At 35.9% G+C, this 24,048-nt stretch overlaps 1 protein-coding gene across 6 annotated transcripts in view; it reads right to left on the bottom strand.

Annotated features, from left to right (window-relative positions):
• The window catches only part of FARP1 (FERM, ARH/RhoGEF and pleckstrin domain protein 1), a 155,153-nt gene that overhangs the window by 121,519 nt on the left and 9,586 nt on the right, over nucleotides 1-24,048 (bottom strand). For all 6 annotated transcript variants that reach the window (XM_087871498.1, XM_087871497.1, XM_034418288.3 and 3 more), the window contains exon 2: nucleotides 14,892-15,086. In XM_087871498.1, the coding sequence (XP_087727624.1) occupies nucleotides 14,892-15,062 (171 nt within the window). In that variant the 5' untranslated portion in view covers nucleotides 15,063-15,086. The remainder of the gene's footprint in view (nucleotides 1-14,891; nucleotides 15,087-24,048) is intronic.

Raw genomic sequence — 24,048 nt, 5'->3', positions numbered from 1 at the left:
AGGGGAAGTATACTGCAAAATCTCCATTCCCACCCGACTCCAGGGGAAGGATACTACAAAATTCCCATTCCTTCCCCACTCCTGGGGGAAGGATACAGCAAAATCTCCATTCCCACCCGACTCCAGGGGAAGGATACTACAAAATTCCCATTCCTTCCCCACTCCTGGGGGAAGGATACAGCAAAATCTCCATTCCCACCCCACTCCAGGGGAAGGATACTGCAAAATCCCCATTCCCTCCCCACTCCTGGGGGAAGGATATTGCAAAATCTCCATTCCCACCCCACTCTGGAGCCAGCCAGAGGTGGCATTTGCCGGTTTTCCAAACTACTCAAAATTTCTGCTACCAGTTCTCCAGAACCTGTCAGAACCTGCTGTATTTCACCCCTGCTGCAACTGGTATTCTAGTCTAATTTCTTTTTTTCACTGAGATTATGAAGATATTTAAAGTGGCTGGAAAGGAGAAGAAGAACAAAATGCTCAAGGGAACTGTTTCCACTGCTTGAATTCCTTAAGCCTTTCGTTTTAAAAATGAGATAATAAATCTTTCCCTTCCTAAGGATCCGGGAAGTAAGTAATGTTGAAGGAACTAAAATGTTAATAGAATCAGGGAGGCTGGGAACAAGATAATCATGAAAGCAAGGATGGCTTTTGACTGAGAGGATCCCATGATACTGTAAAACCAATAACTAGTTTTTAGTATATCTCACTTGTTTCCTTGCCAGTATTTGGCAGAAAACTGCACAAATGGCAGGCATGAAACACCAGGTCCACACGTGATTTATTGTTACAACCTATGCACAAGAATCTTCTTATAGCACCTGCTTAGAGTTAGAATAAGGGTCAACAGCACTCAAGAAGGGTTGAACTTAGTCTGCTTGTGGCTATGTGAGGGATTCTAGGCTGAGTCCTCTTTTAATTCCACCCCATGTTCTGCCACTTCTTCTCCCACATCAATTAATTTAAAGCAGTTTGCCACTCAATTTCAGCAAAATGATTTGGGTTGTTTATGCCATCTCATCTTCCACAAAACTTGCAAATTTCATGCTGGTTAAATATTGATACATCACAGCATGGAAAGATGGGCACATTCTAATTCAATTAAACCAACAAACAAACAGATCTCAGCTGACAAAAATATTGCATACCTTTTCATCTAGATTCTAGAATAAATTCCTGATTTTAAAATAGTTACAAAGTTTTCTTATCAATTTTTGTTTTTTATTCCATAGCAGAATGGGGTGTGTGTGTTTTAAAACAAGCAAAACTGATGACTGACATTAAAATCATATCAGGGAGTATTATAAATGCTTTTTCTCCCCCATCTATTTTCAGACTAATAATAAGTCTGCAAATTCTGTGCCTTATGTCCACAGACATATCAATGAAATCAATAGAACTTAAGCTAGTATGGAAGAAAGTGTCACCTTTCACTGTCCTTTCAATCCAAATAGTCTCAGGCAGTTCAAATTTCAAAGCAGTTGAAAAATTTGCTCATTAGAGTTTGAACAGAACTGGCATAGCAAGAATCTACTTCCTTAAACTGATTGGTATTAAATTGACAAACATACTGTTTGGTAAATCTGTATGTAAGTCCACAAAGATCCAGTATTTTTACAATATTACAGACTGCTAGTGGCTTCTTTCATGTTTTAAAAAATGCTCTTTCTTTTGTTAGCAATTCTAACTGAACTTTGCCCAGCAATCCTTAACAAGGTACATTCACAATTTGCTTGTTTAATTGTATAGTATACTCATAAAATAACTGTGTAAATAAAAAATACAGTTTTTCTTTCAACAGTGGAAAATAATGTTGACAGTTCTTAGTCATCAGTATTCAAGTCAATATTAATAGTTTAAAAATTACTTGTTTGTTTAGGGCAGAAAAGATGTAAATGAACACCTGTATTTTCATGCAATAATCTTCAAATGACACCAAAAGGGAAAAAAAAGATTGCCTGGGAAATGTCACAAGCCTGCACAGACAACAAAATAATAGTTCAAGCTACTCACACAAGACTCAAATGCACATCTTTTCAATATGAGGCCTTTTGCCCATGCCTGTATACTCCTATGGCAAATCCATCCATCCTTTTTATCTTCCCATTCATCATTTCCTCTTGTCTAGATAACAACTGAAAGTTTGCAAAGATGGATAAAATCTCAAGTCTTGTATTAACATCAATTATACAAAGGAAGGCCATACACAACAGCCAGTTGAACTGCAAAAATCTGAAAAGAGAATACGGACAACATTTCTATGGAGCCCTGTTTTTGTTCCTTTGACTTCAGGGATTATTTCAAGCTCTTTGGAATGCAGAAGGAGTCTGTTCCTTTTCTCGTTTTCTCAGGAGAAGAACAGTTCACTTGGCTTATTACCCTCCCTCCTTTCAGGTCAAGGGGGAAAGTAAGCATCTCCTCTTGTGCCGCCAATTGGCTGCCTCCAGTCCTCAGAGACTTGGCTTCATAAGCTTCCACAGCTGCAGCTGAAATACAGGGAATTTTGGCATGCAATATTTTCTTCTTCAAATTTAATTCTCAAGCCACCAAACATGGTGTTGCCATAAAACTAGAAAGGGAAATGAATAGTCAGAGAAGTTTTGAGGGAAAATTCCTCTGAAAAGAATGAACGATAAAGATTGGACCTTCTTTCATCAGCATACCAAATGCTCTTTACTTAAAACAGCCCCAATCAATCTAATTGAATGCTCTTTACTTCAACCAGTCTCAATCAATTTAACGACCAAAGAACCCACAGAGACTGGTTATCTGTATCCAAGAACAGATGGACTATATCTGCCACTGCAAGGTGAGATATCGTCAATATGCTGATGATACATAGGTATACGACTCAGTCCATGGTGATTTAAGCAATGCCATGACCTCCCTCTTTCAGTGCATGGATGCTGTTAGACTATTAACAGGTGGATGAGTGAAACTGAACCTGGCAAGATGGAATGGCTCTGGGCTTGGGGCTGTTTGGTCCTTGGAGTATTGCTATCTTTGGTCTTGGACGGGTTGGCACTATTGGCACTGTTGCAGAAAGACCTAGTGTGTAATTTAGAGGTTCTCCTGGACTCCTCCTTAAGGCTGAGCACATTGTAAGCCGCCCTGAGTCTTCGGAGAAGGGCGGCATATAAATCAAATAAAAAAAAAAAAAAAGGAGAAGGTGGCAGCCATGGCCAGGAGGCCTTTGTGCAATTGTGGGTTGTGCATCAGTTATGCCTTTTTCTGGACTCATGCTCACAATTACCCACACCCTAGTCACCTCTCATCTTGACTATTGCAATGTACTCTACAAGGGTCTGTCCTTGAACAGTATCCGGAAAGTGGTTCAAAATGCAGTGGCCCACATGGTTTTGTGCAAATCTAGATTTGCACATGCACCCTCTCTCCTGAGGGAGCTGCTTCCAGGTCCAATACAACATGTTGGTTGTCACCTTCAAAGCCCTATAATCTGTTTGGGAACAGTTTATTTTTTCAGTCATATCTACCAGACACACCAAAGCAGGGAGGCAGGAAATGTCATGGCTTGCCTCTCATAAGGAGGTGCATCTGGTGGGATCAAAAAGAAGAACCTTCTCCATGATGGCTCCCTCTCTGCTGAACATCATTCCTGCAGAGTTAAGATTGGCCCCCACTTTGACACTATTTCACAAGGCCCCAATTCTGCCAATGGGCCTGGGGCAAAGGTGGTTTGCCTTTGGTGGTTTCAGCACGTTCTGACCAGTTCTGGAGAACTGGTAATGGAAATTTTGAGTAGTTCAAAGAACCGGTAATAAAAATTCTGACTGGCCCCACCCCCAACTATTCTCTGCCTCCCAAGTCCCAGCTGATCAGGAGGAAATGGTGATTTTGCAGTAACCTTCCCCTGGATTGGGGAAGGACTGGAGATTTTACAGTATCCTTCCCCTGGAGTGGGGTGGGAATGAAGATTTTATAGTATCCTTCCCCTGCCACGCACACCAAGCCATGCCCACCAAGCCACACCCACAGAACAGGTAGTAAAAAAAATTGAAACCCACCACTGGCCTGGGGACCTCAGATGCATATGGAGCCCATCGAGTGGCTCATCTGATTTTTGTTGCCCTAGGGGTGGGTGTTATTGCTTATTGGGGTTTTATCTTTGTAAACCACCAGGAATCATGGAGAGTGAGTTGGGCAGCCATATAAATTAAATGGATTATAAATTATAAATTGTGATTTTTTTAAAAAAAAATACTGAATAGAAATAAACTTATCTATCATAGTGTAATTATTTTGCATAATAATATCCAGAGTAGAACCCTACCCTCAGAAAGCCATATATACTGTTAGTTTTGGTTTTATCCTATTATGCAAGTAGCCCCCTGTTTTATGCAAGTAGATCCCATCTTCCATTTCTTAATTTAAATTCATTCCACGTTACATGTCTGGAGCTGTTACTATGACAGGTCAGTTTGACAAAGATCAATTGTAAATGTCAAGTATTTTGTTCAATCACAATATTAATTAGTTTTTAAAGAGGAAGCTTCAGTGGAATTGTGTATTAAGTACATGAAATTCTATGCATTTATTGTCTCCTAGTTGGATAGAGCTTACTTGTTTGCCTTTACTACTCTTTGTTTTGAATTTGTTTTGTGATATCTGCTTCTCTCTATTCCCCTGTACAGGTAATCTTCGACGATTCATTTAGTGACTGTTCAAAGTTACAAGGGCACTGTAAAAACTTCTTATGACTGTTTTTCACACTTATGACCACTGCAGCATCCCCATTGTCATGTGATCAAAATTCAGATGCTTGGCACTTGGTTCATATTTATGATCGTTGCTGTGTCCTCAGGTTATATGACCCCCTTTTGCGATCTTCTGACAAGCGAAGTCAATGAGGAAGCCAGATGCACTTAACAACTATGTTACTAACTTAACAACTGCAGTGATTCACTTAACAACAGTGGCAAGCAGTTTTCGTAGATTTTCACGGGTAGAGGTATGCAAGTTTTAGTGTATTTGGGTCTTTTCCCATGTAAGATTGAGAGAATCTTGGTGATGTTTCGACAAGGTCCCACTCGTCATCTTCAGGCTGGTGTCTTCGGCTTCGTGCTTGTGGGAGGAAAGCGTGATTGGAGCTGCCGTCTCTCTATAAATACTGGTGGGGAGGTGTGGGGTGCTGGCTTTGTTGCTGTGAGTGGATTGGTTGCCTGTGTTGTTACATCTTGATGAGTTGATGTTTGTATATTAGTCAGCTGTTTCGTAACATCCTGTACGGGTGAGGTCCTTGATGTGTGCCCATTAGTCTTTTGTGTTTTAACGACCTGGGTAATGGGCTGTGTGTTAACATCCTGAGTTCTAGTGTTATGATATCCTGAGTTTTTTGATGTAATGTCCTGAGCAGATGGCTGTGATGCCACATCCCAGGCTTTGGTTTGGCTCCAAGTTTGAGGTCTTGCCATGAGTTCATGGCATGTGTCAGTTTGCTTTGTGTGGGGATCAGAGGGGGGTGCAGCAGCTGGTGATGCCACCATGGTCTGGCTTCTGGATGGTGGTTGTACTTCGTTTATGGGATGGGTTTGGGCTTGAATCTGGTGAGGATGATTGGTGATGGTGTCATGTGTTATCTTGGGTCAGGTGTTAATCTTCGTGGCTGGGACTCTTCTGTTGACTAGGGCTAGTTTCCAGATGTCCAGTAGGCGGGAGGTATCGTTGATATCGATATCAACAGAAATTTTGGGCTCAATTGTGGTAGTAAATGGAGGACTACCTGTATTTTCCCTTTTTGCATTCAGTTTCCATGATATGCAGTAGCTTGTTTAGGTTGAATTTCTTTGTTGATCTACGAGATTCCATGTTTTTAATGTTTTTACTTTTGTTGAGTTGATTTCCTTTTTCATTAGTCTTCTATCCTGGGTTAATACTTCCTTTGGATGTTTTTATTTTTTGTTTCCCGGTTATTATTTCTACCACCTCTCCTTCAAAATTAGGAATATAGCCTACTGTAATTGTGGATATTCCAGTTCTGGTTCTGTGGTCTTTTGGTTTCGTTTCTTTCCATATATTGTTTTAAGAGTCAATTCCATTAATGTTTGCAGTCAGTATTTACATTCTGCTAAAAAGAATTCCATCATGGAGATGCCCTGTGCCCAAGTGGATGCTAGGCTATTTAGCTTTGATTGTTGTTTGCTAAATACTGTATATCTGTTAAGATTAATAAACCTAATATTAACGATTCATTAGAATTTTCAATGGTTAATCTTCTAGTTGGAGGGTCAATTTTATTCTCAGTCTCTTTACTTCACAGCATAGTCCAGTTCCTCTCTATGAAAGTGTCATTTGTTGTCAATATATAAGATTGTTGATCCATGAGGGCAAATTCCTTGGCTAGGTTTCCTCTAGCTCTTTCGTAAACATACAATAGTGCCCTAATGACCAGTTGTGGAATGACTTCACTCTGTAGGGCCTCATTTGGGGCAATGGGCCTTTAAAACAAGAGGTAGTTTGATGGACAGAAAAAAATATGTGATGTCCTATTCTGAGCTGAGGATAGCCACTTCTTGTGAGGGCCATTTTGAGTATTTAAATAACAACAACAGCTCTTCTTGTTATCAATCATTCTTCTATCCTCCTGCAGTAAGTGCTCTCAGCTTTACTAACAGGCTGCCATTAGGGGAGTTAAGTGAGTTTTGGGAGATAAGAGGCTTAGGGTTCTATCTTTAGTTTACATTGTTCGTTTATCAGAACATCACACTTCTACAATTGCTAAGCTTTTTGCAGTCAAACCACAGCTGATACTGAATGCTACAATTTTTTTTTTTACTTACCCAATGTTTATGATATAAAATTTAAAATATCAGATGGTGCTTATATATGTACAGCCTCCTGCATCACCATCTCATGGGGCGTCCTTCCTGTAATACTGTTTGTGGACAATGTATGTGCGTACAGTGAAGGAAAACAATTTCAGATTAATGAAAGGATTTTTTCCCGTGTTTACACCGTGAAAAAATTACTACGTGAAAAGAACAACATGTTGCCATAAGCACTCTAAAGTTTTATCAAAGACTCATTAATAAGATTAAATAAGATGGTAGCCTTATTACCATATGTCAGAACGAATCATCGGGGGGGGGAGGTTCAAGCACATGTAGGAGAAGAGAAGGTGGACTTAAATGTGTCATATGCTTAGAGTCATTGCGTTGCCACAAAAGACCCAAGTGCAACCTCCCATGAATTCTGTAGACTCTTATCTAGCACCAATTTAGCTTTGACCATTAGTTCACAAGATTCTTTCATTAGAGGTAGCAATAATAAACTCTTCTGTGGTTTGAACTCAATAAAAGCTCCTGGTTATTTGCACCTGACACAACACCTATACTTATTAAATCTATCCTTCATATTCTAGGGGAAGAATGACCAGGTACTGAGAGATTTTTTTTTTTACATTTTTCAATTACTGATTGTCCTCAAGGAAGAAGACAATGCTGACTTTAATGGCTTTCCTAGGCCTTTTTTTATTGATGTTATAAAATGGAACAGTCTACAATGGATTCTAGTTTGAGCAAAAAGAGACACTCAAACCAAAACTGAAAAACTGCCCAGTCTACCAGGATTTTTTTATAGAGAAGTATATCCCAAAAGTAAACACTGGAAGAGAAGCCTGTGTCTTTTTTTTAATATAGAGAGTAAAAATTAAATTTAAAAAAAACCCCACCAGATGGGATCTATTAAAGCTAAATCTTAACAAGGCATTTATATGAGCAATAGAGATACCAAACATCAAGTTCTCTATAGACTTGTAAAAGTAAAGCTTAATGTAAACAATAAACAAAAAGACTTTAACTGAATAGCCTGAACTATCTTTCAAATGTCACCATCTTATTTTTGAAAGAAAATCTTTCTCCAATTCCCAGCTGGACTCAGTGGCAGTTCAGAAAGGAAGCCTTGAGAAAGACAGAAATATCTAACATCAGAACAGAAGTTATTTTATTCACATATTTATAGGGCAGAGGAAAAAAAGGAAATCTCTAACGCAGCTGTAAAACTCACAAAGTATACATCAAAAATTATTTCAAGTTTCTTCAGAGGAAAGGGACAAAAAGGACACACTTTGAAGCAGAGAAGGCATCCATGGGCATAAAGCTCTGTCGAAACTGGTACTGAATTTTAATAGCTCCATAAACAGGACACATTAAGAGCTACAATACAGTTTTATGTGTTATATACAGTATTTTCTTTGTTACAAGATAGCCAGACAGTTTGGTATAATGGCAAAGACAGGGAACCAGAAAATGGAAGACCATGCGTTCTAATCCTGCCTTAGGCACAAAGCTTGCTGGGTGGCCCTAAATAAGTCACTTCTGAAGGGAACCACTTCTGAAAATTATGCCAAGAAAACTGCAGGAACCTGTCTAGGCAATCACCAGAAATTGACACTGACTTGAAGGCACACACATACACATTCAGAATTCGCATAACCTTGGTAGGATAGGATTCCAAAGTTCCCATGTTGGATAATTCAGTGTTTGATCATATATTACACAAATTGTCACAACTTCATGAATTACATTGCAGGTTATATTTGGCTGACCAACCTAGTTCCACATTTTGCCTCCATTAAACAGTAGCCAGAAGCTGTTTCCTATCAGCAGCAGATAATCAAACATGGAACTTTTGTTTAATTATGTTAATAATTATTGCCAATTTTTTTATTATCATGGCATGGTCCAGAAGTAATTCTTATTGTCAAGCATCTTGTAAAGCTAGAGGGAAGAAATTATCTGTCCATAAACAGAACATCACTGCTTCTTTTTCATGAGGTGGCGTGAGAAAGGAAGTAAGAAACAAGGAAAGAAGCGTGATTTATTTCATGTCAATTACATCTCATTTTTCTTTCTAAGAGCTGAAAGCAATGTGTGCTATACTACGCCTCCCCTATTATTCTCACCAGAGAATGTTTGAGCATGCTGAGTAGTAGAAGCTACCCAGAGAATAGCTAAGTGAGAATCTAAACCTTTATTTTCTTGGTCCTAGAATAAAATCAAATCATCTTCACAGCATGACTCCTTGTGATTTACAAGGAGAAATCCATGCAATCTTTTAAAGGTGATACAGAGATGATTGACCAGTGTCTTCTTCAAGAATTCTTGTTCAAACTGTCAATCCCACAGTCCTGGATGTCTTCCTTCCAAATACTAACCTGTTCTAGCTTTCTGGATTAGTCAAGATTGGCTATGTGTTGCTATCTAGCTGGACTATGTCTCCTTTGAATTGGTTTCTTGGAACTCTACATGTCCACGTAATTTCATTGTCAGCAACATGAAAGTAGTTCACCATTGTCCTGTTCCAGGGTATTTTCCAACTTCCCTTAATAAGGGACAGCCCCATTTACATTCCAAGCCTATATGATTCATTAAGTAGTATACCTGACCCAGTCTCAATTTACCAAATTATGGTTCCATATATTCGTTCTGCATTCTCAACCAGAATCTCATTCCCTTCTCATTCATTTTCTATTTAAGAGAACCCAATAATAGCTTCAGTCAGGGAAAAAATAAATAAACTAATGAACTGCTCATGATCCTTAAAGGGCTTCATTCTATCTGCTCTGGCAAAGAAATGAGTGCTGAGTTGCTTTTATCTGGGATTAATCTAAATAAAACTAACTACACAGGCTGCCGTCAAGGAACTAATAGTTTCTCATTATTCTCAGAATCAACAAAAGAACACACACACACACACATACACACACACTGGCATCACCATGATTATTTTACATTTGTGTTATACTATTGATTCCAGGTCCAACTCAATCCAGAGATCCTCTTTGTATGACTATATGGTTGGGAGAACAGGCACTAATTCAGCACCCTAAAACTGAAAGCAACCAGAGTATTCTCTGCTCTACCAATACTTTTTTTAGATACGTTCTTCTCTCACAGTTCAGCGTATTTCTAAAAAGTGTTTTGTAGAGGAAACAAATATACTTTGCCAACTTTCCAAACCTTGCTTTGGTCTTTCGGACAGAAAGGAATTTCCTGGAATGATCTGAAACAACTAGCATATAAAATAACTTGTATTTATTTTGTATCTTGTCATAACTTATAGTAAATAAGGAGTGGAGATTTTAAAACCTAGAAGTACTGAGTGATTGTTAAATGCTGTTGGTTATACTGACAACTGAGAGCACTACTGAAACCTGAAAAAAACATACAGGGTCTACACTCTATAAACACAGAGACCCTCTCTCCCTCAGAAATACAATATTTATGGAGATAGTGCTCACTTAGCGACTGCCTTGTTTAGCTAGTATTCAAAGTTATGATGATGCTAAAAAACAACTTAGCAACCAGTCCTCACATTTATGACCTTCACAGCAGGTATATTCACCCCATACCAAGATGTCCTCAAAGAGTTCACCTGTTCACTTAAAGAAAGTAGCAAGAAGCAAAGAAAAATTGAAGTAAAATCATAAGCACAATCAGATTTTCATTTAGCAACTGCTTTACTTAACTATCAAGTTGCCAATTACAATCACTAAATGAAGATTTTCTATTCAGAAACCTTGAAGGAAGATACTCTGTATATACCATTCTGATAGATGAAATGCCACTGGATTTACATAGCATCCTAGAACAAGATAAAATGGTTTAGCATGGAAACCCAGCTATTGCCTTAGCATAGTGTATAAACATCATATAATCCTATAATCTACCCGACAAATTGCTTGAGCACAGCATGTTTGTGTTCACAATAACTATATTTTATTAGCCTAGTGCATTATAGTGCAAGCCTACCTAAAGCTGCAGTTTATGATGCTGTCTAATTTTATGGTAGATATATTCAGTAAATTTAAATATTAGGTTGTTACACAACTCTGCCATCCACCATAAAAATATATTTTACAGGGAAATCAACACAGGATTCTTAGCCCAGTAAATCATATACAACAATGCTACAAAGCATTGTTACAAACAATGTTTGTTGTAGCATTGTTGTAGCAAACAATGCTACAACAAAGCCGTGATGGCGAACCTGTGGCACACAGAGCCCTCTCTGTGGGCCCACACGGCGTTGCCATCTACTTTTCCAGGTTCCGTCACGTGCATGAGCACTGGCCAGCTGCTCTCTTCTGGGTTCCGGTGCGTGCTCCAGTTTCAGCATTCAGTGCCTAAAGGTTACCCCTCACTGTATTATACCAAGTGCATGGAGGCTCTTAGATCAAATCCAAAGGTTTTAAAATAATATAACACAATATAGGGTTATAAAACATGTTTATATACAGCACACTGAAAAACTTACAAAAGGTGAAATCAAGGTTATACAGAGAAAACTAAAATAAATATCCAGGAATATATAAATGTTGCTGATTTCCAAGAATGTAACCCAATATTATTATTTAGCCCAGAGCAACCTTGGTATCCAAAAATATGGTATCATTTAAGAATCTATTCAAGTGTTATATCGACATTGCAGCCATTTCCAAATACTATGTGGAATTTAAAGACTGAACAGGGGAAAATTCCCTATCCAGATGGAGGATCCAGCATAATATAGATTAAAAACATAATCAAGAAGGAAAAACTAATTCTAATAATAGTTATTCAAATAATAGGAATAATATCTATAATTAATGTGAAACAATTCCATTTTACAAACTTTATGAGAAATATGTGGATCAATAAAAAACAACTGAGAAACAGAATTAATCCATGTAAATGAGGAAGATACAAACCCTTATGATAAAGGGGAGAGATTAGAAAATTTTTAAAAAGCAGCTGTTATTTTGTCAGCTAATTTTATGCATGTCATTCTATTTGGCATTAAGATGCTAACTGGCACAAATTTCAACCTAACATTTGCTATTTGTACTATAATACGGATATTGTTTGTGAATAATGCTGACAATAAAAAACTACTTGTCTGTTACAGTTTACTTAGCTGCCATCTTTCTCATCCGCAACATACATACAAAATTATCTACAATCTCTTGTGCAAGATATATCCTATGATATGGATATCATTTTACATCTTAATTTATGGCTTTACCAAGCGTTCTTTATCATGCGCATGGGAACAATAATTTGTCCATAGTAGTAGCTAGAACCATCGTAAAAGAAAATCAGAGGGGATAACAACAGAAAATTATTGAAGCCTTTTTACACATCAATTCTGAAACGCCTCCCTGACCATAAAATTATTTAAAACAATGCTGCCATATCTAATGAAGCTAAACAATCAAATCTCTCAATACTACATGTTTTTTACTAACATTTTAAAAGATATGGCACAAATTATCTGCATTTTAAGTGAGACAATTAACTTTTAGTGAAAAATCAATCTTTAAAGAAAATCTATTATGTGCTTCTAAGGAGAATTAATATTAACACAGTCCCTGTTATAAACAGGAAAAATTGTCAATGGTTTTATTCTTAATTTCATAGGCCAAACTTGTTCTCAGGTCTGCTTTCATAATTATTTTAATGTTTGATCTGTTGGGAGAGTGTGAATAGTATTCTTTCAGGCATGGTGAAATAAAGCCCAAGATAAACAAAAATGGAACCTGTTTTACTGTTCATGTCTAAAGTTAGAGTGAGAATCAATTTACACCACAATGAAACAGGTAGGGAAAGCTTAAAAGATTGCTTCATGGGTTTTTCACAAATTTTTACTTGATAGTTTTGCCAAATTAGAATTTCAAGCTTGACAGGGCAGGTAGAGGATAAGAAGTGAGAAAAATGACATGAACAAAAAAAAACCCTACTGAGCCTAGCTACCACAATATCTGACACAAACAAAGATTACATTAAAATGACTTGACACTCCTGATGTCTCATGCTGAACTGATCCCACAAATGGATAACCATGTACTGAAGCTTTCTAAGTTTATTTCAATCAATTTAGAAAGTATCCTTCTTTCAACAGCACTGTCAGGTTGGCATACAATATAAGAGTTGATACACTGGAAGTGATACAAGGAAAGAAGATTTTAAAAATCCATATGGAGAGTTACTAAAAATTAAACCAGCAAAAAGCATGTTTGAACAATTGGCAGTGGAGAACCTTAATGTGATACTAAAAGGACAGATTTGTTACAGATGTGCATACCCAAAGAAGGCAATCTGTCCCTGGAGCATTTATTTATAGGAATTGGGGATTGAGGAGTGGTTTTTTCCTCTAATATTAACTCAAAATCCTTGTCCACTGCTACAAAAACTTGATTATACTTTTACCCTTACTATAGGAGTTTTAAAATTATCATCATAAACCATAACATACTAATCTGATCTAGGGTTTTCCTACATACTAGAATGGCATCTCATCTGACACTGAATGTCATTAGCCAGACATAAATCAATCCTATCTTCTCCCATCCACCCACCTCCCTAGTCTTGCTTTAAAAAAAGCACAAGAATTAGTCCTTAAGGGATACTATCAAGAGCACTATGGAGAGACACACCGTAATGGAAGAGCATCTAGAAGAAACTCCCCACCCAAATCAGAGTTCTTGTCTGATTAAAAATACTGAACTAGTTCTAAGAATTAGTTCTCGGCCAGTTCATGTGGGAAGCTAAAGGCTCTTTCCATTATATACTAATGCTCAGGATGAAAAAATGCAGAAGATTCTTTATGAATAGAAAAAAAAATCTTCACTTATAGATCAGGAGAATGCATTTATGAGGAACCGATCAAGGTACAAACAACACAGACTTTCTACTAATGACAATTGTTGACTTTTGTTGACTAATGTAGGAGAATAATGAAGTGAATGTCCTTATGAGTGCTGGATGACAATGGATCAAATAATTCATACATCAGCTACTGTTTTTTGCAGATGCTTGTTTGAGCATAACCTTTAATTGAGATAGAGATTAAAGTCTAAAATCTTATGGCATAATGGACCATATAACTAACATATAACTAACATATTAAATAAACCATATAACTAAATAAACCATATAACTAACATATTAAAAATTACAATAAATTTCATAATATGACAACATGATTACCAAAGCTGAGCTTGTTTAAAACAGATATAAAATCTATTAGTTCTTTGATTAATTCTGCATTCTCAGCAATTATCATAGGGATGCTTTCTCTTTAACTGAGAATATAAAAGAATACATCTTAGCAATTCAGAAATCCCTCTCGTATAGATAATATGCATCTTAATCAAAGTCAGTCCTAACTTCCCAAACATAAATATTTACATTCATTTTGCTGGCTATATTATCTCACAGATCTACTGTAGGTTTTGCAAGAGAATTATTATATATAGCCGTGAGCTGCCAGAGACAAGATGGATTTAAATGTACAAATAACTTTTAAAAACCAGTGATTTCAGGCAATTAAAGATAGGCACATTCTGTTACAAAGAAATTCTCAAAATATATAAAGAAAATCAAACAAGTGGTAATGCACTAATTATGTACCAGTTAGAATGCAATCGCCTTATTTAGTTACAATACTTAAGATTTAAAATGTAAGATCGAAATTACTTTTAGAGTATCTACAGAATAGTTAAAGTGAAATAACTGAAGTTGTTAGTATTAGATTTTTTTCTTTGTAAGGCTAATTATTCAGTTATTTCATAGTTCTTAGTTTATGGTAGTGTATCTTGCAACTGACAGTTTCAGTTAGTGTTAAAAGATTGTGATTTAGATAATTATAGCAGCCTAAAAAGTATTTATTTTCCAAATAGTTTGTGTTGATACCAGGAACATATGAAATATTGTACCCTTATTGCAATTTTAACTACCTTTTAAATATTAAGATTTTTAATACTGCTCTCATATGTGGGCTATTATCACATTATACAAAGTCACAAAACTAGAGGCAGATCTGCCTGGGTGAACTTTTTGTGCCCCCCTAGTCCCCAGCCAAGAATGAATCGTAAACTCAGAATATCACCTTACCGGAATTTCAAATGTTTCCTGTGTATCATCCAGCATTTGGACTTTGATAGAAATAAGTTTTCCTGTAGGTGTTGACGGCAGTTTCTGTCCATGTTCCAGAGTACTGATGCCAGCATTCTCCTGTACTCCTAGCCGAGATCCTGTTGTCGCTCTTTGCTCCACTTCGCCCATATCTGAAGAGACAAGCTTCTACTTCTAAGAGAGGGGCAAAGAAAAAGAAAATATGGTATCATGTTATTTCAATTACTCTGAAACTTCAAGTGGCTTACAGCCACATCTGAGACTAGAATTTCTTTGTTAAGCAATGCAGTTCTTAAATTAGTCATGCCCAATTTTATGACCTTTTGTGCCATGGTTGTTAAGTGAATCATTTCAGTCGCTAAGTGAGTCACACAATCTTTAAGCAAATCTGACTTTTCCCATTGGCTTTGCTTATGAGAAGCCATCTGGAAGGGTTCCAAATGGCAATAATGTGATTCCAGGAATCTGCAGCCAGTTTAAATACATGCTGAATGCCAAGCAACCAAATTGTGATCATGTGGGGATGCTAGGTTGGTTGTAAGTGTGAGGACTGGTTGTAAGTCATATTTTTCAATGCCGTTGTGACTTTGAACAGTCACTAAATGAATAGTTGTAAGTCAAGAATTACTTGTAGGCTACACTTATTGGGAAAGAAATATTTCCCAATAAAATTGTTTATCTGAAATGACAATGGATTGTGAATTATTCATATTTTCACTAATCAGTCTTCACAACAAAAATTACTCAAAAATATGTAAAGTAAGAGTGATGATGATACAGCCAGTCACTGGCTGCAATGTGCTTGGAATCCTAGAGAAATTATGAAAATTAATGAAGGTATGATCAGGATTTTTTGGCTTTAATATTGCCCAAAATAGTGATTTGCTTTTTTAATTAATGCAAATTCAATTAATTTATTCTGGAAAAGAAATTCCAGTCAAGGAACTGTTCCAATGATTTTACTGTAAGTTAATTGGTTTTTGAACTTTCTGTTTTTTTAAGCAGGGTTATATATTTTCTACTCTTTGTGGGTAACAGTTAAGATGATTCTATGGAACACTGCACTGTAACTGATGGATGTAAATGTTATTTGTCTGATATACCAGATCATTATTTCATCTTTTCTTTTGCTCTTCTGATAGCCAAAATGAAGCTTAGTTCAAGTCTTCTGCTGTTGCTCATAAGCCATCCTTTATGTCTTTTATGCATTCATGAACTATAATTCCTAAAGACATAACAAAGTGAAAGATATGAAAGAAATAAAATGTTTTCCTGACTGGCACACTTATAAGTATAATTTATCACAAGCACTGTTTTTGAAAATCACACGTTTAATTAATATACAAAAAACTTCTGAAAACATTCATATTTCAAAATATTCATTACTGTGAATGTTTTCGCTGCAGGCTGACTATCAGTTGGATGTTAGTTCTTTTGGGGTTTTTTATTTTGCATAATTAGCTATACAAATTTAGGTGTTTTAAAAAAAGGAAAAGGTTCTTAGCCAGTAGGACATATATTTTTAATTGATTTCTGCCTCTGTGTTTAATGAAGTTGAAGTTACCGAAGGCTATGGAATAAATATTTGCTTCACTGCAATTAAATAGGTATCTGAAACAAATGGCATCTTCAGTAAGGTTTAATAGGATATTATTTTCCTCCCACATATTATCCTAGGCCAGAGGTGTCAAACTGGTGGCCCACGGGCCGGATGCGTCACAGCCAGGCCACGCCCACTCCACCTCCGTGAATGGGAAAAACATTGTGAAACGTCATGTGATGGCAACGTGACATGGCGAGTTTGACACCCTTGTCCTAAGCTAATTATTTGATAGCTATAAAATGAAGCACATCCTCCTGCAATGAAGCATGAGGACACAAAATTATTAACCTCCCCATTAAGTTTACTTAATCTCTCTGAGTCAAATTGTATCCTATTTGCTGTAGGAAACTTAACGTTGATTATTCTCTTCTATTTATAGCAAGGTCTGAACAGGTAGTACTATAGAACTGAGTTTGACTGATGTTCAAAAAGGTTGGGGTTGAATTTGGCTCAAAATTCCAGGGCTGTAGCCTGAATTGAGAAGCGTAAAAATAAATCCCAGCAGAAAACAGTGGCAAACAGTTTCCACGTTGTTGCCAAGAAAACAACATGGACTACTTAGAGATTGTTATGATTAAATTTATTCCAAGGCCATTCCAATATGTGAGGAGTAGGAAATAAACAATGTTTGAAAACGTCTTGAAACAAGTATCTAACTACATCTTATATTAATCATTCAGAATGTACTTCTCTATTTTACTCTGGAGTAAGTCCAATGGTATTCAGGGAAGAGTAATTTAAGCTTTCCCTTCTCAGCTAGAAAACTCCTCAAATTTGTCCCTTGTTGATAGTTCCAGTAATAAGCTGCAAATGTAAGTGAGAGGGATGGGTAGCAGTCTCTTTAACAAGGTTTATTTGAGAAGAATTGTGTTACAAATATTTCAGCAATTAAACTATTTCCCATTTAGAACTGATTCATGGAAATTACAGTAGAAAATTTTGGACATTCATTCATTCATTCATTCATTCATTCATTCATTCATTCCAAGAGGCAGTTTTATCACTTCACTTGGGTCCACCTATCCAATGGTCTCCAGAATCTTGGAAAATAATTCTTACAGAAGCTGGACATGTACAAAACATTAAGTTTCTACAAGTGGAAAAATACAAATACAATATCTTCTGGTCACCAAAAGATAATATGAACTGATCATAAAAAATGATATTATAGACACAGCAGCTAAAGCCAGCCTTGTGTTGTTATATAAACAAAGGACAAAGTTTTCCTATAACTATTACAGATGTGATTGCCAATTATAATATTGGCTTCAATGGTCATATTTATGAAGTCCTAAACAGAGATTATGAAAAAATACAATAGAGGAAGAAAAGTACCTAACCGAAATGACTTATTACAAAGAAAAATAAAGAGGAACAAATATTGAAAAGAATAGCAAAAGAAAGAAACTATATCTGTTATGATTAAAAGATCTACTGATTTAGTTAGCTTCACTGTCCAGAAACAGTAAAGCAAGATACTTTTGAGACTCATGTAAAGCTCATATATTCTCAGGTTCTGTTTACTGCTGGCCTAAGAAGAAAGTAATTTATACAAATGTTACTACCTGTCATTTTACTCAATCTCATTTTATTCACAATATATGTAGTCTCAATCATATTTTCAACCGGGAAACTGTCAGTATCTTAGACCAAGCTAAATGCAAAAATGCTAAGGTATTCCTGGAAGCTTGTCACTCAGGCGTATCAGTTACCAACAGGCACATAGAGATAAAAACCAGACACATTTACACACCATTCAAAAGAGACCATAAAAAAGATAGGCAGCAAACCAACCAACCAGAACACATCCTCTTCAGTAGCCAACTGAATTAAGCAGAGATTAACACAGACAAACTATCAAACAGAAAATATCCTTCAAGAAAATCACACCCCCACCAACATTGACAGGGCAAACTTCTTTATATAAACAAGGAGTAAACATGCTTGCACCAATATTATCTGGTTGGCTATGTATGCAAACAAACAACCAAGTTCAGAGAGCACCAAGGACTTCACAGTTCAACCCTGAACTACCTATTCTCTTCTATTGGTAACATATACAGTATATCAGTCTGTTCTTTTGGCTAGTTACAGAGTTGATCATGTGTGTTAACCAGAGCTGGCAAATGCCCAGTGGACTCTGATGGAGGAAGAAACTGCCAATACATTTTAAGCTAAATAAAAGCAGGGTTTCTCAATCTTGATGGTTTTAAGGTGTGTGAACTTCAACTCCCAGAATTCCCCAGCTCACATGTTGAGTTGTAATCCATATATGTCAAGCTGTCAGTATTGAGAAATACTGATTTAGAGGAATGTATGTAAATTTTCCATATTTGGAAAATTGGCTGGAAACATGCAGAAGAGGCCTTCATCATGGAGTGGATAGACAATGGCTAAAATGATGATGATGTAAATTTTATTTATTATTTTATTAATTTTTATGTCACCCACCTCCCCTATACGGTGACAAGTTTGAATACTGACTTAGACCAATGTATGTATTGTTGGAGGTGTGGGAGTAGCCATTCTACATTCCTGGACTTCAGTCTGGTCTGCAACTTTCCATAGAACAAAAACCGTAGAGGTTAGCTTGCCAGCTGGAACATTCAATATGGGGGAGTGATTGCCTATTGCAAAATATTAGGCTATGCTCTCTTTCTTAATTATAGCATTTCAACTGTATAAGCAATATGCTACCTGATATCTTCCATAAATTTTGACCTTCAAGTCCCACCAGACCTAAATGTCATAACTATAGCCAACCTTAAGGGAAATATGATGCAAATTATCTAAATGTCACCAAGTTATTTGAGTGAAATTATTTAAAACTGGAAGCTAAAAAAGTTGTCTCATGCAGCAGTTTGTTTCTGTAAGAATAATAAAGACACTGATGGGTCTTTTAAAGCAAATTTATTTTATTCTGTCATAAAGATTGCATGGATCAAGGCTATTTCTTCAGATGAATGGAGTAAATTTATCTGTCAAAATACGCATCTTCACAGTAACAGAGTTTTATCTATGAGTAATCTTTCATGTACTAAAATGATCAGATACATAGAATATTTCTCTGAAATACAAACATGGTTAGAAATGGAAAATAAATAATAAAAGAGAAATCAAAGAAGTACAAATTCTGGTAAGAGTTTATCCATATGGAGGAAATCAGAGTAAGTCCATGGCACACATCCAAGCAATGTGAAGAACTAGCTATTCAACAGAACATAGATAAAAACCTAATATTTATTAAATGAGTTTGTGTTAACACTCATCATATAGGAACCAAATGTAAGTCTTACCGTATTTCCCAGTTTGAGAATAGAAGACATTTTAAATGGTAACGTATTTTATGTCTATTTTTTTTAACCATTGAAGAACTCTACCCCAATTTCCTAATCAATGCAGTATGGTAGTGGACTTCATTATTATCTAATTTGAAATAATGTAGCATTGATAGAAGAATGATTACATGAAGAACAATCTGCTCAGCAGTTAAACAATTTTCAAGCTTACTGGAGGTAGTGATAGCTAAAACTGCCCTTTCTTGGTTTAAAGGGAACTAGTTTATTTTATTTACATAGCTTCTAGAAAAATAATTTTCAAATCTATATTAACATACTGCTTCATGTCCTGATGATTTCAAATGTAAAGAACTACCACAGTATATTATTTTAATTCTCTTTGAAAAAACACACTTTAAAAGACTTTAATTCTAAATGATCAATATTTTAATCTTTCTTTAGTATCATATTTTGTTACAAAGTAAGCCATTTACAGGGCTTAAAAATGTTTAATTATAATCCATTGAGTTCTGTGGATCTCAGCTGCTCAGAATCACTTGTTAGCAAGCTGGGCAGCATATAAATTTAATACATAAAATAAATAAACTCCTGGCTGAATGCTCTTAGGTTATACCTTTAAGCACACATTTCCACTTTCAGACAGCTGAGTAGTTAATACAACCCATGAGCTACAATAAGTACCTTGCAATTATTCCAGAATATGAGAAGATGAATAGAATCTTGGATACACTTTCAATTCCATTTTAATGAAATTAACAAAAGCACAGATATATGAAAACTGTAACGCACGCCCCATTAAAAAATAAAATTCTTGTACCAGCTGGAAAACATCATTCACTCAGCTACATACAAGTAGTTCTTGACTTATGACCATAGTTAAGACCGGAATTCCAGCTACTAAGCAAGCCAGCTGCCAAGTGAGTTCCTTATTTTACAACATTTTTTTCCGTACTTGTTAAATGAACCATTCCAGCTATTAAGTGAAGCACATGGCCATTTAGCAAATCCAGCTTCCCCCACTTACTTTAATAGTTGGAAGCCAGCTGGGAAAGTCATAAATGACCCTGGGAGCCTGCAACCATTGAAAATACGTGACCAGGTGATTATGAAGATGCTGCAGTGGCTGTATGCATAAAGGACTGATTATAAGTCACTTTTTTCAATGCTGTGGTAACTTTGACTGATCACTAAATGGATGGTTTTATGGTTTTGAGAACTACCTGTAGTCCTTTAAATTACATGTCATAGAAGATAAAGGAATAAAAATTTCTTAACAATTCTCAATAAAAGAACTCACGGCATGTTGAAATAAGCATGCTCACTCCCTAGGTATAATATAAACACTTTTCTTTAAAGGCAAGAATATTTAAATTAAGAAAAATTAACTTAATTTCAGTTTTCTGCAACAATAACACAAGCTGCAAGTTGTAGATACATATATATTTGTGATACTAATGTTTGAAATATAGACCTGGTGTCTTCCAGAAGTGTGCTAAAGAACAGCAATTTGAAAAAGAACCCCAATGAAACATATTAATTTTGAAGAAAAAACAAAAGCAGCCAAAACTTATTCTTGGAGGCAGTTCAAGACTACTTTCAATTTTGGAAATACAAGAAAGTTGGCACCATTTAAAATTTTATTTGGCTTCATTGCTTTCTAGCACTACTCCTTTCAACTTCTGATGGGAACAGCTATCCAATATCATCAGGAAGGCTACATATTGCCTATCAAATACGCAGATTTATGTAAAATATTTGTTCCAATCTGAAATGATTGCCTTTATTAATTCACTCAAGTCTGTTGAGGTTATTTTAGTCTGCAGCTGCAAAACACTACAATAATCCTTAAGGATTAAGCAATTTAAAGGCTAAAAGGTATAATGTCAGAAGGTTGCATGAGCAATAGCTCATCCCTTCATTGCAGCATCTACAAGTCTCTTCCTAGGAATTCCTCAAGCCATATTTTGGAAGCTGATAGACTAAATCTCTTGCATATTGTTATTTGTAAGAATGCTACTCAGCCAAAATAGGTACCTTAGACTAATGTTTTTCAAACTTGGCAACTTTAAGAAGTAATGGACTTCAATTCTCAGAATTCCCAAGCCAGCATGCTGGCTAGAAAATTTTGGGAGTTGAGGTCCACACCTTAAACTTGCCATGTTTTAAAAACACCATCTTAGGCCTTTCTTAGAAAATAAAATGAGACAAGCTAAGCTAATGAGGTACAAAGTAAGTTCAGAGCAGATAATAGAGTGCAAACTCAGCTATTTGTCTTATGATAAATTGGTGATCTATTGTTCTCCACAGTCACCTCACAGACATTTTCTAGACTGCCATGCTCTCCTCCTCCTGAGGGAAGTCACTGTGGTTTCAAGATTTCTGTAATAATCACTAGCCCAAAAATTTGGTCTCCCCTTGACTGTAAAAATTCAGGAAGCAAAAATTGGGAAAAAATTAAGGGGAAATCTTTTCTCTCCTTTCCCTTTGTTTTATTTTATTTGGATGTTCCCTTCCCCAAAGGGAAAAAAAAGACTGCAATGTATTTCTTCTAATAGTATCCCTTAAAATGATACTTAAAAGAGTTAAGATGTAAAATGAATCCATATTTTAAAATGTGTGAAATCAATCAATAAAGCTTGCAAAAGGATAAAAGCCAGCTACCAAGCCCTACACTATATATTGCCAAATTTGCATCCATTTAAAAATTCTTTAAGTCCCATATAATATTTTTGATGGGATGCATTATTAATTAAGTGTTATGAGGATGGATACAAATGCAAATTTGGCTTTTAAGACCAGTATCCATAACCATCTGGCTAGGTTACTCTCCAAATATTCTGGGTATGCTGTAATATGCCAGTGAGAAACGTGACAAACTTGGAAATTCAGTGGAAACTCCAAACAGGATTGTAGCCTTATACAAATCATTCTTGCTGGAAAAGTGATGCCACATTTGCAGCTAATTTTATGAGTTGCTTAAACTCTTTTTATAGTAGATTATATTAGGTGGCTAATGAACACATCTAATCACGCATTATTATTTCATTCTTTCTGACTGTAAAGGAAATCTATAACTGCATAATAAGAGACATTGATTAAATGCTAAAAAACAAGACAAATAATTCTATAGTTATTTTAAATTTATCTAAAATGTTAGTGAAAAGTATTTCCCAATTACAGAGATTTTTGCCAGAAAAAAAATCAATACATTCTGCCTAAGATGCTTTTAAAGTAAAATCTGTATCCTAAATGTTAAGAAAAGTGCCCTGCTAATTTTTTTGTAAAATTCTGAATACGGTTTGTACAATATATTGACTATTGGAGTCTGATCTGATAATCCTGATAACAACTTCCCATTCATACTCTTTTTCTGATCATTATAATAAATAATTACTTTGAATATTTGGGTGTACAAGAAGTGTACAATTCAGATGCATATGTGCTATATGTAACTCAACAAACCGTGAGATAGAAATTTGCTTTCTACTCAGTCATATTGTCAATCTATTTAGTTATATATTGCCAAATTATTCTTTTTATACAAAAGCTAGAGATGTCAGAGTCCACATCTGGAAAATTTGTGTTGTTTTATCTGAACTAGTAGAAAAACTCTACAATTTCAGAATAGGTGGCTCTATTCAGCAAACTTTGACTTATATCCTGAAAACTAAGCTGAATCAAGTTACCACATTCCTTGAAATCCTAAAGCTACTGGCTAAACTGGGGGGGAAGGGGTAGGATCTGGGAATGAGGCAATGACAATGCACTTCCAAAGGAGCAAGCAAACTGTGGTTAGGATTGACTCAAGGAAGTCTTTATCTTTACCTTGTTTGGAAATCCTAATGATTGATCTGGGCCTTTGGCATGCAAAGCATGTGCTCTATTACAGGATGTGCTGTTTAGCCCACAAAGAAGCTACAGCATATACAAAGTACTGTACTAGTTTTCCCCAGCCTTAAAACTTGAAATGTTTTCCTTTATTAAGTTAGCCTATTTGTATTTCTCAACCACCAAGCCAAGTAAATTTGATTCATATATTTGTAATCTGATTAATTACAAAGTGATTACAAACTAAATGTACATTGGTTCCAAGTCCTACAATAAATTAATATTTGATCACTTCTTTAAGCAGCATTTTTGTATTTTTTTCAAAACAAAAGATGGATCTTTCACATCATTCAGTATAGTTTTAGTGGCAACAGAACCACTTGAAAACGCCCAGATGGGTATCATG

Source organism: Pantherophis guttatus, chromosome 5, assembly GCF_059756535.1.
Source record: "Pantherophis guttatus breed Tessera chromosome 5, ASM5975653v1, whole genome shotgun sequence".
Classification (NCBI taxonomy): Eukaryota; Metazoa; Chordata; class Lepidosauria; order Squamata; family Colubridae; genus Pantherophis; species Pantherophis guttatus.
The sequence above is the reverse complement of the archived record's forward strand: the minus strand, read 5'-3'. Positions and strand labels throughout refer to the sequence as shown.